Here is a 13,840-nt window from a genome sequence, read left to right on the forward strand (position 1 = left end):
AGGGGATAATCTAAGTTTTACATATCTGCGACAATCAATGTTTGCGTTATTTTTCTTCTTGCGAAAATATATAGCTCACGAAAGTTAGTTGGTTTACAGTATTCATATGCTTGAAATATTTGCCATTAGGTTAAGAAAAATCACTACCTCAATTTTTTCTAAATGTGTCTTGCGTTTACCTTTACCTCATGGCTGACATTTTGCAAACTTTGCCTACAGCTAATTATTGTAATGAAAATCATAATCATGATTTAAAAATGGCATTTCTGTTTCATTTTGGTGGCCTACATTTGATAGTATTTTATACATGTTTTTTGCAAAAACTTTTAGACTGATCTCCACTCAAGAGCCCTTAAGATATGATGGGCACCAATGCCCTCTATTAAAAATATATATAGTCTTAGGCATGTTGTCAACTGTCAAGCAAGATTTTAATTTGTGATATGCAACTAGAATATAGAAAAGTACTCATATTAAACATTTATTAACCAGTTAAGATTTTTGACTGATTATTGCAAATAAAAACCCTGGCATATAATAGAGATGTAGATATTCATGCATATTTTCAATAATGACTGCATGCCTAACATATCAAAGAAGTATTTATTCAAGAGACAACACTTTAAGGCACAAAGACATGAAAGATCTAATGTTCTAATGCAATATGTATGTAACAATTTTTTTCATTGGCTAAAAGTTGCCGTCAAATCCACAGTTGACCAGGCGTAACTAAGGAGGGACAACCATTTTGAAATAATTGAATCAACAAATGTTCGATTACTACTATATAATCGAAAATTAAACAACACCTAACTCTACAATTGACAGTGGCAACTCTTCAACTATAGTACTGTTATTCCTTAATTATAGAACAAATAGACAGATAAATTTCTATCTGAAATACATGTTATTTATGTGTGCATGCTAAGTAGTTTGTTGTAAACATTCCTGTTAAGTAGTTAACAGATTCATTTCAAACTAGCCAATTGAAAGCTGGTTAATCTTTGATTGTACACACATAAGGTAACTGTTTTTCTGTATTGAAATTTCCAAATTCATAAAAGTTTATTCACAAGTGTTATATGAGTGTATAAGAAACTTTCCAACTTAATAATTTTTCAGCAATCTTTGAAGATAGTATCATTATGTAATCGTCTGTCTCGCAGTGCACAGTTACGGAAGTCAAGAAGTTTAGATTTACTAAGTAATGGAAGCAAGAATACCCTGGATGAAGAGGATGAAGAGGTTTGTGCATTTAATGTGTTTTTCCCTCAGCTAGGGGCATTATGTTTTCCAGTCTCTGTTGTCCATTCGTTCGTCAGTTAGTTTGTCTGTCCCGTTTCAGGATAAAGTTTTTGGTCAAGGTAGTTTTTGATGAAGTTTGAAACCAATCAAGTCGAAACTTAGTACATATCATGGTACGTTATTTCTAATTTTTATACCAAGTTAGAATTTACTATGTACTATGGACACATTCTTGTTTAATCTTTGTATAGAAAAGTCTTTCAGAAAAAGGTTATTTCTATTTTTATGATGGTCTACCTCTGTCAGATAGGTTGTTCTACCAGTTGCTTGTTACAAACCAATAAGCATTATTATAATACAATAGAATGTTTGTTGACTGAATCATAAGAATATCCTTCCTGTAAGGTGGGTCATATAGATTCTGTCTTTGAAAGGGATATTTTTCTTTCAGTTTAGAGATGGTTTATATTCTTTTTCAGCCTGTTGTTTTACATTTTTATCTTTTGTCTTTTTATGTATGAAAAAGAGTCTGAAGAGCATTGAAATGATTAGCTATCTGGTTTTGAAAATTTTCAGAGTACAATTATTATTTGTTCAATGGTGTTCTATAAAAACACACATAAAACCCAGGGGCAACTTGAATTTATTACTATGGATGTGTGTGAAATATTGTGAGTCTTTTGTGACGTACAAGTTTAAAATGTATGCAGATAACTAAAATTGATTTTATGGGTGGTTACACAATTCACAATTTTCATACTGCCTTCCATTGCTAACATGTATGTTTTGATGGAACATTCCCCTAAGACAAGTGTCTTAATAACATGACTAGCTAAGAGTGCTTTTTAGTGAAAGAGGAAAAATAATTTTATAAATATTTAGCAATATTAATGCCACATGCTTAGTCACTTTGTAGTCACAAAACTCTTGATAGATATTAGGTAGAAACACATAGAACACCAAATGTTCAACAGCAGCATTCATTATACATAACATTATACTTTTAAATGTAAGAAAATATCTTGAGTTATCTCCCTTCTGGTAATGTTCTGATAATCTCAGTGATGCAATTTCATTTATTATGATACATGTATTACCTTTTACTACAACAAAAAATATGTTCAAATGGATAAGAACCATGTGTGATGCATTTTTTTTTAACATATTGGTCAGCTAGACATATTTTTATCATGGATTGCAGCTGCATTGCTATATTTTATTTAACATTTATTACTCAACTAGTTTTTAAAATTTTAGTCAGCATACAGGATATACATAATTCTTCAATTTTTGTAAAAAACCTATTTAATCATTAACATGAATTATCAAGAAGGCTGTTCTAGTCAATCTATTTATGATGTTTTATTATTGGAATACTTGTTTTAGGGTCAAGGTTATGGTAATGGTTAGAAAGGGAGATAATTCTAATTGTTTTTCATTACACATGGTTTGCGTTATTCATATGGTCACATTGTGTGTAAGCAATGAACACAATTTACTAATGGTATTTCATTTTTTTTTTCTCTTCCTTTAGGAGTTCTCAAGTGTGGAGGAAGATACAGACCATAATTCTGACAATTAACTCTCATAATTATCTTGGCATAGAATTAATTGTACCGTAATTTGAAATGACCAAACCTTGTTTTCTTTTTGTAACACTTTACACAAATTTGTTTTCCTTTTTTTGTACAATATTTTTTTTTTATTGCACGATTTTAATGAAAATATTTTATTACCTTTTAAAAAAGGATAAAGAGGTTTTGATCGTTTTATATGATCTTTCAAGTTAATTAACATAATTGCATGGATTTGAACCAATTAATTGAATTTTAATTTCCATTTTATGTTATAGACCAAACCACAACATATGGCCACATGCTTAAGTTATTGAATTCTATGCTAAGACCTGCTATCACTAACTTTTCTAACCACTTTTCAGATATTCACAGCTTTTTAGAGGAATGAATCACCTGCCAGTCTATGTTGTCTATATTACATGCTTGCTAAGGCCATTAGATTAGTTTGTGTGTCATTATATGTCGCTGCATCATTCAAATAAATAATTTACAATTATAAATAATTTCAATTAGAAGACATTCATGGCAAAATCCTGAACTTACTTGTCAGGAAATAAATTAATACTTTGAAATGAAAGTCAGAAAAATGATTCTTGAATGTTCATACAAATTATTCTGATGGTCTTAGTTATGTAAAGTATAATTTTACCTAATGTTTGATTTAGTTTAAACATATTTTTATTTGCATAAATACAAATGGAATAAGACATAGGCCAAACAGACTTATGGAGTCTTTTCCATTCAGCATACTGTGGACTCATTTATTTTCGTGGGTATCAATTTTTGTGGATAAAGAAAAACTTGCATATTCATGGATGTTCAATTTCATGGATTTGCCCAGGTCTGCATACAAGATTTGTCATTCGTTGATCATTTAATTTCGCGGTTAAACTGTACCAACGAAATCATGAAAATTGGTATCCCACAAATAATAATGAATCCACAGTATTTAATAATACAATCTATAAGAGATGTGTGATTACATGTCAACTACAATAAAATCAACAGATATTTATTAAAAGAATAAAACAAAAGGATAGAGTTACCTCCCATTCACTGTAGTTGCATGATACCAGTAATCTGAACATACCTTCAATGTTACTAACAGTGGAATTGAAATGCTAAATGACTAACAGTGGAAATTCTTGTGTTCAGATAAGCATAGTTAGGTTGATAGTATCTTTAATATTTTTATGCCCCACCTACGATAGTAGAGGGGCATTATGTTTTCTGGTCTGTGCCTCCGTTCGTCTGTGTGTCCGTCTGTGCGTCCGTCTGTGCTTCCGTCCGTCCGTTCAGGTTAAAGTTTTTGGTCAAGGTAGTTTTTGATGAAGCTGAAGTCCAATCAACTTGAAACTTAGTACACTTGTTGCTTATGATGTGATCTTTCTAATTTTAAAGCCAAATTAGACTTTTGACCCCAATTTCACGGTCCACTGAACATAGAAAATGAAAGTGGGAGTTTCAGGTTAAAGTTTTTGGTCAAGGTAGTTTTTGATGAAGCTAGTCCAATCAACTTGAAACTTAGAACACTTGTTGCTTATGATATGATCTTTCTAATTTTAAAGCCAAATTAGACTTTTGACCCCAATTTCACGGTCCACTGAACATAGAAAATGAAAGTGGGAGTTTCAGGTTAAAGTTTTTGGTCAAGGTAGTTTTTGATGAAGCTGAAGTCCAATCAACTTGAAACTTAGTACACTTGTTGCTTATGATATGATCTTTTTAATTTTTAAGCCAAATTAGTCTTTTGACCCCAATTTCACGGTCCACTGAACATAATAAATGAAAGTGGGAGTTTCAGGTTTTTGGTCAAGGTAGTTTTTGATGAAGTTGAAGTCCAATCAACTTGAAACTTAGTACACATGTTCCATATGATATGATCTTTATAATTTTAATGCCAAATTAGATTTTTTACCCAATTTCACGGTCCATTGAACATGAAAAAGGATAGTGCGAGTGGGGCATCCGTGTACTTTGGACACATTCTTGTTTTTTAACTTAAAAGTTGTAACTAGATGTAAATCTTTGCTGTTACTAGGATTTTGAAATCATTTAAATTCAAGAATAAAATGTAGTTTGTATTAAATAAACGTAACACACTCTAGAATCCAATTAATTGACCCCTAGGTTGATGCACTGTATTTATTTTTTGAAAAAAGATTGTGCATTTTATATAATCAGAACATATGTTGAGCTAGTTTCATGAATATTTATATTTTTCAGACATTCCGATTTACTTTAGTTTTACATGCATTAAAACTGTCCTATTTGTTATGTGGTGTCTGTGTAGGCAGAGAATGGATAGAAAAGATAAATCAATGTCGTTTGATTTTTAATTCAGAAGATTTTACAATGTTTTCTGCCCTTAATAAAATCATATTAACAAAGTGAGCAAAGTTTGTGAAATCATGAGTTGTGGTTTTATATGTTTCCGTTTACCTCCAAAAAAGTGTTTGATGTTTTTCTATGTTCTCTTTATCTCCATAGAAGAAAAGGATAATCACTTTGGTTTACACCCAGTAGTTCTTTCTATTGTAAGAATAACATCAAGTTTTCCTCTTGTGAGCATTATGCCTAAGAGTTTTCCCTCTTGTAAGCATTATGCCTAGGAGTTTTCCCTCTTGTAAGCATTATACCTAGGAGTTTTCCCTCTTGTAAGCATAACAGTTAGGAGTTCTTGCTCTTGTAAGAATTATGTAGGATTTCTTTCTCTTGTAAGCATAACAGCTAGGAGTTCTCCCTCTTGTAAGAATTACACCTAGGACTTCACCCTCTTGTAAGAATTATATCTCAGAGCTCTCTTTGAAGTTTCTTTCATGAATCAGTCAAAAACCTAGTTTCTTTTACACTGTTAAAGGCTGCTTATCAGAGGAGATTGTTTATAGTGGTGTAATATTGTGATGGATTATGGTATTTATATTTGTTTGTGTGTGTGTGACTGTCTCAATGAGGTTTTTTGATAGTTTAAATGTTCTAAATAGTGCTATATGTTATACATGTGTGTTTGTCTTGACTACAGTGTTGCATGATCCCACTGTTTGTAGCGTCTTAGAAAGCGACCTGGGTCTATACATCCAAAGTCATTTTGCTTAAATATTGATTTCTTTAATATAAAAGATAGAAAAGGTCCATTATTTTTTATAAGCTTTTTAGCTCACCTGGCCTAAAAGGCCAAGTGAGCTTTTCTCATCACTTGGCGTCCGGCGTCCGGCGTCGTCCGGCGTCGTCGTTAACTTTTACAAAAATCTTCTCCTCTGAAACTACTGGGCCAAATTAAACCAAACTTGGCCACAATCATAATTGGGGTATCTAGTTTAAAAAATGTGTACAGTGACCCCGCCAACCATCCAAGATGGCCGCCATGGCTAAAAATAGAACATAGGGTGCGAGACCACAATTGTCGTCCCTTGATTTTCGTTGTTCACAAATATAGTCCCTAGTGTTGACAGTGGGTTACTTGCCATTAATTTTTATACCCCTTCCAAATTTATTTCTCCATGTTTAATGCCTCAAATTGCAAGTAGGGGGGTGAAATTACACTGTAAAAAAATTTAGGTCCAGAATTTTAAAGGAAAGTAGTGATTTGATCCAGCTGAAAAAGGTTGAAAATTAGCACTTCGGAAGCTGTCAAAAGATTTCAAGACGCCCTAAACATCAAATTGTCCATATTTTGAGTTAGAGCCGATGAAGTTTTCTATAATTTTGATATGATTTGTTCCAAAAGTAGTACAACACACTGTAAAAGTTTCTTTGAGAAAGCGCAGGTTTTGATTTTTTTTATTTTCATTTATTTTCTAAAAGAAATGCACTACGAAATAATTGTGTTCTCAGACCTAAGAGGTGAAATCTGTAAATATAGAATCTGTACTTTGGCAACTTCCCTAAATGTTTTGATGGTGTCAATTTGTCAAATAGCATGAAACTAAAGAATTTAAACTTTAATTTTATAGAATTTCTGCAAAAATGACCAATTTTGGCATTTTATGGTCAAAATAGACATTTCTAGCTTTTTCAATATTGATGCATAAATGGCATCCTGACTTTCTATCTGATAGGTTTTCATGTGTCAATATTTGTGTTTCTATGCCTTTATCTAGTTCTTTTACTTATTTATGAACTCTGAATCTACAGAAAAGAAGATTATCTCAGACAATATGTGCAAAATGTGTTGTATAAATGACCCTTGTCTAACGCCCTGTTTGGATGAAGTAAAAAGTGGGGAGCTTGGTACATAAAATTTGAAGTCCATAATAAAGACCTCACTAAATTTGTATCAAAAGCACTTTACAATGTCTATTGTACCTGTTCCATTTCACATAATATCTTTCTGTTCTTCTGTAGGATAGCAAGTGATTTAAATATAAGCCTGTTGAGAATAAATTGCATGCAAGTTTTTCCCTAAAAAGGCAAAAATCTTTGTATCAGACCATACTGTTTGTAAGAAAAAGTAATTGCAAGAGTCTTTTTGTGCTCAGATTTGTTGTATCATGTCACATGAGTATAGAAATGATAAAAAAGACCCAAATTTTTATTTCTTATAGCCTCAGTATGCATTTTTTAATGTAAATATATGGCACCGCCTAAATTGACCCTAAATTTTTTCCAGTCTTACTTGGCCTAAGACCCTTTTAAACTAATATGTTATGTTATTTGTAACTTTTCTTTCCATTTAAAGTACTTTCAATACATATGTAAGGATCATTTATAACCAAAAAGCTTCACAAATTTAAAATTGCTGGAAAATATTACATCTTCATGTAAGGCTCCCCTTCATTGAAAAACCTTAATTTTTAGGCGCAGGCTCATATAAATTTTACTTTTGAATAATTATGCCAAGTCTGATAAATCAAATGAGTACTCTATTGCTTTTAGTACAGGATAAGTTATATATTAAGGCATTTAAAAAGTATTTTTTTGCAATATTTTAATTTTTAAAGCCCCAAATGTTGATAATTGAAATTTTTCAATTTTAACGTCAAAATTTTACGCGCAAAGATGAGTATAGAACTTAACTTATTGTCTATAATATACATCCTATTGTCATGAAACTTTGTAAGCAGTGTTATAATTTATTAAGCTTTGGTCATACCAAGTTTTTTTAAGATTTGTCAACTCTTTCTATCCTATTAGGTGCGAGACCACAATTGTCGTCCCTTGATTTTCGTTGTTCACAAATATAGTCCCTAGTGTTGACAGTGGGTTACTTGCCATTAATTTTTATACCCCTTCCAAATTTATTTCTCCATGTTTAATGCCTCAAATTGCAAGTAGGGGGGTGAAATTACACTGTAAAAAAATTTGGGTCCAGAATTTTAAAGGAAAGTAGTGATTTGATCCAGCTGAAAAAGGTTGAAAATTAGCGCTTCGGAAGCTGTCAAAAGATTTCAAGACGCCCTAAACATCAAATTGTCCATATTTTGAGTTAAGAGCCGATGAAGTTTTCTATAATTTTGATATAATTTGTCCCAAAAGTAGTACAACACACTGTAAAAGTTTCTTTGAGAAAGCGCAGGTGGGATTTTTTTTATTTTCATTTATGTTCTAAAAGAAATGCACTACGAAATAATTGTGTTCTCGGACCATAGGGGTAAAATGCAGTTTTTGGCTTATAACTCAAAAACCAAAGCATTTAGAGCAAATCTGACTGGGGTCGAATTGTTAAACAGGTGAAGATCTATCTGCCCTGAAATTTTCAGATGAATCGGATAACCCGTTGTTGGGTTGCTGCCCCTGAATTAGTAATTTTAAGGAAATTTTGCTGTTTTTGGTTATTATCTTGAATATTATTATAGATAGAGATAAACTATAAACAGCAATAATGTTCACCAAAGTAAGATTTACAAATAAGTCAACATGACTGAAATGGTCAGTTGACCCCTTTAGGAGTTATTGCCCTTTATAGTCAATTTTTAACCATTTTTCGTAAATCTTAGTAATCTTTTACAAAAATCTTCTCCTCTGAAACTACTTGGCCAAATTAATCCAAACTTGACCACAATCATCTTTTGGGTTAGTAGTTTGAAAAATGTGTCCGTTGACCTGGCCATCCAACCAAGATGGCCGCCATAGCTAAAAATAGAACATGGGGTAAAATGCAGTTTTTGGCTTATAACTCAAAACCCAAAGCATTTAGAGCAAATCTGACATGGGGTAAAATTGTTTATCCGGTCAACATTTATCTGCTCTGAAATTTTTAGATGAATCGGACAACCCCGTTGTTGGGTTGCTGACTCTGAATTGTTAGTTTTAAGGAAATTTGCTGTTTTTGGTCATTATCTTGAATATTATTATTGATAGAGATAAACTGTAAACAAGAATAATTTTCAGCAAAGTAAGATTTACAAATAAGTCAACATGACCGAAATGGTCAATTGACCCCCTTAGGAGTTATTGTTCTTTATAGTCAATTTTTAACAATTTTCATAAAATTTGTAAATTTTTACTAACATTTTCCACTGAAACTAATGGGCCAAGTTCATTATAGATAGAGATAATTTTAAGCAGCAAGAATGTTCAGTAAAGTAAGATGTACAAACACATCACCATCACCAAAACACAATTTTGTCATGAATCCATCTGCTTCCTTTAATATTCACATAGACCAAGGTGAGTGACACAGGCTCTTTAGAGCCTCTAGTTATAATGATAGAACTACTTGTTTATAATTTTTCTACAGATATGCTAATTTTGGAAAGTTACAATAATAAAAAAGGTATTATCTGTCCTAATCTGAATATTATAAAAATGTATAACCCAAAAAGATAATACATAATGGAAAACTCATTGTTTTACACAGGTCAAAGGTTGCTGACATCTGTTGTCACTTTTTGCCTGCTTTTATTAAAATTGTATCATCATCTCCTTTATAAAAGAATTAAGTTTAATAATTGAAAAAAAGCATTTAGACTTAGTTCATTTTGGAATATGCAGTGTTGGGTGGGGGTCTGACCTTAACAGAACTCCTGGATCTGGTGTTTTTAAGCTCAGTATTTTGGGATTGATCCTTTTGGTATCCAGGAATTCTTTTTTCGAATTTCGGGATGTCAGGATTTAAATTTTTTAAAATTCAGGACCTCTGGATTTCATGTTTTTTAGCCCAGGATTTCTGTGATCAGGATCCCTCAGACAACCCCCCCCCCCCCCCCCCCCCCCCCCTTTCAGTGTTTAGAAAATAGCTGGTTCTAAAACAGAAAATCTTCACTATTGCAGCCCATGTTTTTTTGTACTGAACACATATCAACACCATAAAAGTCATCTTGACAAATATTTTGTGTGCATAAATGACTAATGTACTTTTGTGTTTTGATTCATTCTAGATAATTTGCAATAATATAGATACCCTAAGGATACTTCAAAATTGCATATTAATATTCTCAGTTGGGTCACAATGGCTTACATTTTATAGTTGAGTAACTTTTATAAAATACATATCATTCCATTTTCCATAAATCTATTATAAGAATATTTTATAAGTGCAATTCCCTAAACAATACATCACAAATATGTGAAAATGATCAACCATGACCTATATATATAATGCCTAATTGGTTAAGGTGAAACTTTCTTTTCTATGTAAGCTCATAACACTAAAGTCAAGGAGTGATTCTGATTCCAGGATTAATACTTAAACTATGTCCTTCTTAATTAATACAATATTTCATCCAAATGACTTCAAAAAAATGTTGCAGATTTGTTTTGACTGTCCTTTTGTGAAAGTGATGACTTCATTTTAACCATTCCATTTTCATTATGGTTGTTCAATGATGTTATTATTGTTTTTCTAAATTTTGTTTGAGGCAAGGGTGAAGGTCATCTTCATGACAAAATTTTTGGATTGTCTAAAAACATTTCTCTTTGGTATTTAATTATATTAAAACCATTATACCTATGTTTGCTTATAAGTTCAAATTCAAGGAATTTCTTGAATCTGAATGAAATTTGCCTTTTCAACCATTTCAGGATAATTGTTTTTGTTAAAATTAGGGATGTCAACTCAGTGATGATTTACTACTCGAGTACTCGTTGGATTTACCAAGCGATACTTGAGTGCTTGCTCGGTAAAACATCTACAAAATTATATCCATTTTAAGTATTGTATGCTGTTTTCTTATGAACATTAAACCCTTAACATTATCTCCTTGGAGTAGATAATCGCCAAAGGAATTTTAAAGCACAACTAATAGCTCATTTAATCATTAACAAAGGGGTGATAATAAATACTTTCTGATGCCTTTAATCGTTGTCTGAGAAGGGGAGGGATGGTGCTTTGAATTTGTTATTATTCAAAAGTATTATCTGCACAAGTTTTCTGGGATGAGGCAATTTCTCAACTTTGTTAGGTAAATAACAGCCCTGCTGATGAAAATATATGCTCTGACGGTATAAAGGTGGGGAGTGACTAAGACAAGCTAAAAGTGTAAGATTTGGAAAAGTGGTCTTGTTCAAAGTCTACATCAGTTTGGGAGAATTTTAAATGACAGTTTATGCAAACAATCGTATTGTATTTTATTTTTTTATTAATTTATATATTATATTTAATTTCCTGGGAGGCGCTCTCAATGAAGACATTTTTGTTGAAGCTTGGGAAAGCAGCAATATTCAAACAGGAGACCAATTAGTAGACTATCATTTTGGTATTTGATACTATAGTACCGAGCGATACTCCAGTACTCGAGTACTCCTTGACATCCCTAGTTAAAATCATAATATTTTGCTTTGCATTGTAATTTGACTGTTTCGATTGCCTAATGTTTATTCCAGAATAACATTTTAGGCTTTGCTTGCATAATGATTGAACTTTCAGAAAAAATATGCATAATTATAAACTTTGAAATTATCAAAAATAAATTATTTAAAGCATACAACTGTTGTCATTTGTTACATGCTTCATATATTTTCTTTTTACCTAAAAATCAACATTTGCTTGGTTGAGAACTAAACATAACAACCACTAGAAGACTTTAATTTTCCTATTGTCATCTTTCCATTTTATGTAGCAGCATTCAAATAGCAGCTACATATTGAATAAAGATTTGTCTGATATACCAGAGCTTATTTTTCTTTGATAAAGAATTGATGCTTACAAGGAAGCGGTTGAACCATTGTTTCTTTGTGGTAAAAGTTAGGTTGTCTATTTGAAAGTTTTAATGGACAGCATTATGTCTTGAAAATCACAAATAATCACAAAGACCCTTTGCCCAAACTGCTAGTGGACCAGAAACCATTCAAGGGCTTGTACACAACTTGCTTTAGATTGGGTTGATGTTATCCAACTTTTAGACTGATACATGTACCTTTAATTTGACTGCTGTGGTCATGTCAGTACCATAGTCTATGACAATACAAGACAATTTCAATTTTGAAATTATAAATTTTCCTCACCTAAGGAGCAATATACCAGCTTCACCAGTTTATAGACTAAGAGTATACTTTTCATTACTCATATATAATATTCAAGAGCTAACAACTGCAACTCAAGGTACCAAGACCTAATAGATATATATATTCAGCGTTATTTCCACAAATAATACAGGATGAATGTATGCTCTTGACCTAGCTTGGAATAATCCATGCATCCAACTCTCAGAATTTTTGGCTTTGAGCAGTCCTAAAGCAGATGTGTCTAGAGGGGCTCTTTTGACAGATGGAATTTTTATGGTTGTATTCTTATTTTGTGTTTCCCTTGTATTTATATTTTACCTAATTTGTACTTTATTTGTGTGTATATGTCATTTTGCTTTATAATAATTGTGTTCTTTGAATTTTTCGATATGTAACATGAATATAACTTGTTGTCACTTATTTCTCCTGGACTACTGAACACATTGACTTCCATATTGAATTTGGTCAAAATCTCAAAAATTATGAGGAGTAACATGTGTGCTTTCTTTGATGACAATTATCCACTTTCTGTTTTCTGATATTTTGAAATAGAGTAAGGATATGCTTATTCTTGTTAGTCTGAGGTTACAAATACAGGAGTTTAAAACAACAACCTGCAAAAGGTAGGGTCTACAAGAATACAAGAAAGTAAAATAGCCTAAAAGTAAAAGCTAAATGATTTATATTTCTCAGATTCTCTGTAAGTTGTGATCATTAAACTTGTTGTAAGGATTAATGAGGGGAATTTTGTAAGCTTCCTTCCTGATAATGGCACTCTGATCTATTTTTCCATCATTACATTTTCAGGAACATCCTAGTTCATCTTCTTGAAGTTACAATCAGTTGTTTTCAGTTCTTTTCATGTTGAAATTGTATTTTTTAGCCTTACATTCATTCATTATAGCTTTGAATTAAAATTTAAATGGGCTATTATTGAACATGGGAATTTTGAAATTCTAGATTAATGGGTTGTGGTTCTTCCTTTCACATTTTGTTGATCTGCAACCTTGAAAATGTCTTGACAAAATTCTATCAATGCTCACTGTCTGTTTTACATACAATGAAGTTGTGTGCCTGCTATTATAATTTTTATAAATGACTTTTTGGGGTCACTTGTTTTGACATAGTTGTGCCATTTTTGAACTTAACATTCATTCATTCTATTACTCCTTGAAAATAGCTTGAAAGAATTGTGTCATGTATGCACACCTTCTAATTAAGGACATGAAGTGGTGGTGCATCTGCTGTGATATTTTTTTATCACAGTTATTTGGGGCTTTTCCATACTAAAAGATGGACTTCCTAATTTAGGCTCACACTAGTGACTAGTGACCCCAAAAAAGTCACTAATAAAAATTATAATAGCAGGCACACAACCTCGGTGTATGTAAAACAGACAGTGTGCACTGCTGGAGGCACAAATATGTAGCCCTTTTCACAAAAAATCTTAAGTTGTAAAATTAATCTTACGATAAAAATATTTAGTTGAATCGTTAAGGAATATTTTAGACTTACGATAAATTTTACACTTAAGGTTTTTTGTGAAAAGGCCTACTGTTTTGGAAGCCTCACATGATAAAGGTTTGAAATTGGAAATTATGACTAAAATCTCTATATAAAAAAAAAAAGAATTA

At 31.8% G+C, this 13,840-nt stretch overlaps 1 protein-coding gene across 4 annotated transcripts in view; it reads left to right on the plus strand.

Moving 5' to 3' along the window:
- Positions 1–13,840, plus strand: part of LOC143072485 (death-associated protein kinase 1-like) — a 103,008-nt gene that overhangs the window by 44,252 nt on the left and 44,916 nt on the right. For all 4 annotated transcript variants that reach the window (XM_076247416.1, XM_076247419.1, XM_076247418.1 and 1 more), the window contains one exon: positions 1,123–1,245. In XM_076247416.1, coding sequence (XP_076103531.1) covers positions 1,123–1,245 — 123 coding nt within the window. The remainder of the gene's footprint in view (positions 1–1,122; positions 1,246–13,840) is intronic.

Source organism: Mytilus galloprovincialis, chromosome 4 (assembly GCF_965363235.1).
Source record: "Mytilus galloprovincialis chromosome 4, xbMytGall1.hap1.1, whole genome shotgun sequence".
NCBI lineage: Eukaryota > Metazoa > Mollusca > Bivalvia > Mytilida > Mytilidae > Mytilus > Mytilus galloprovincialis.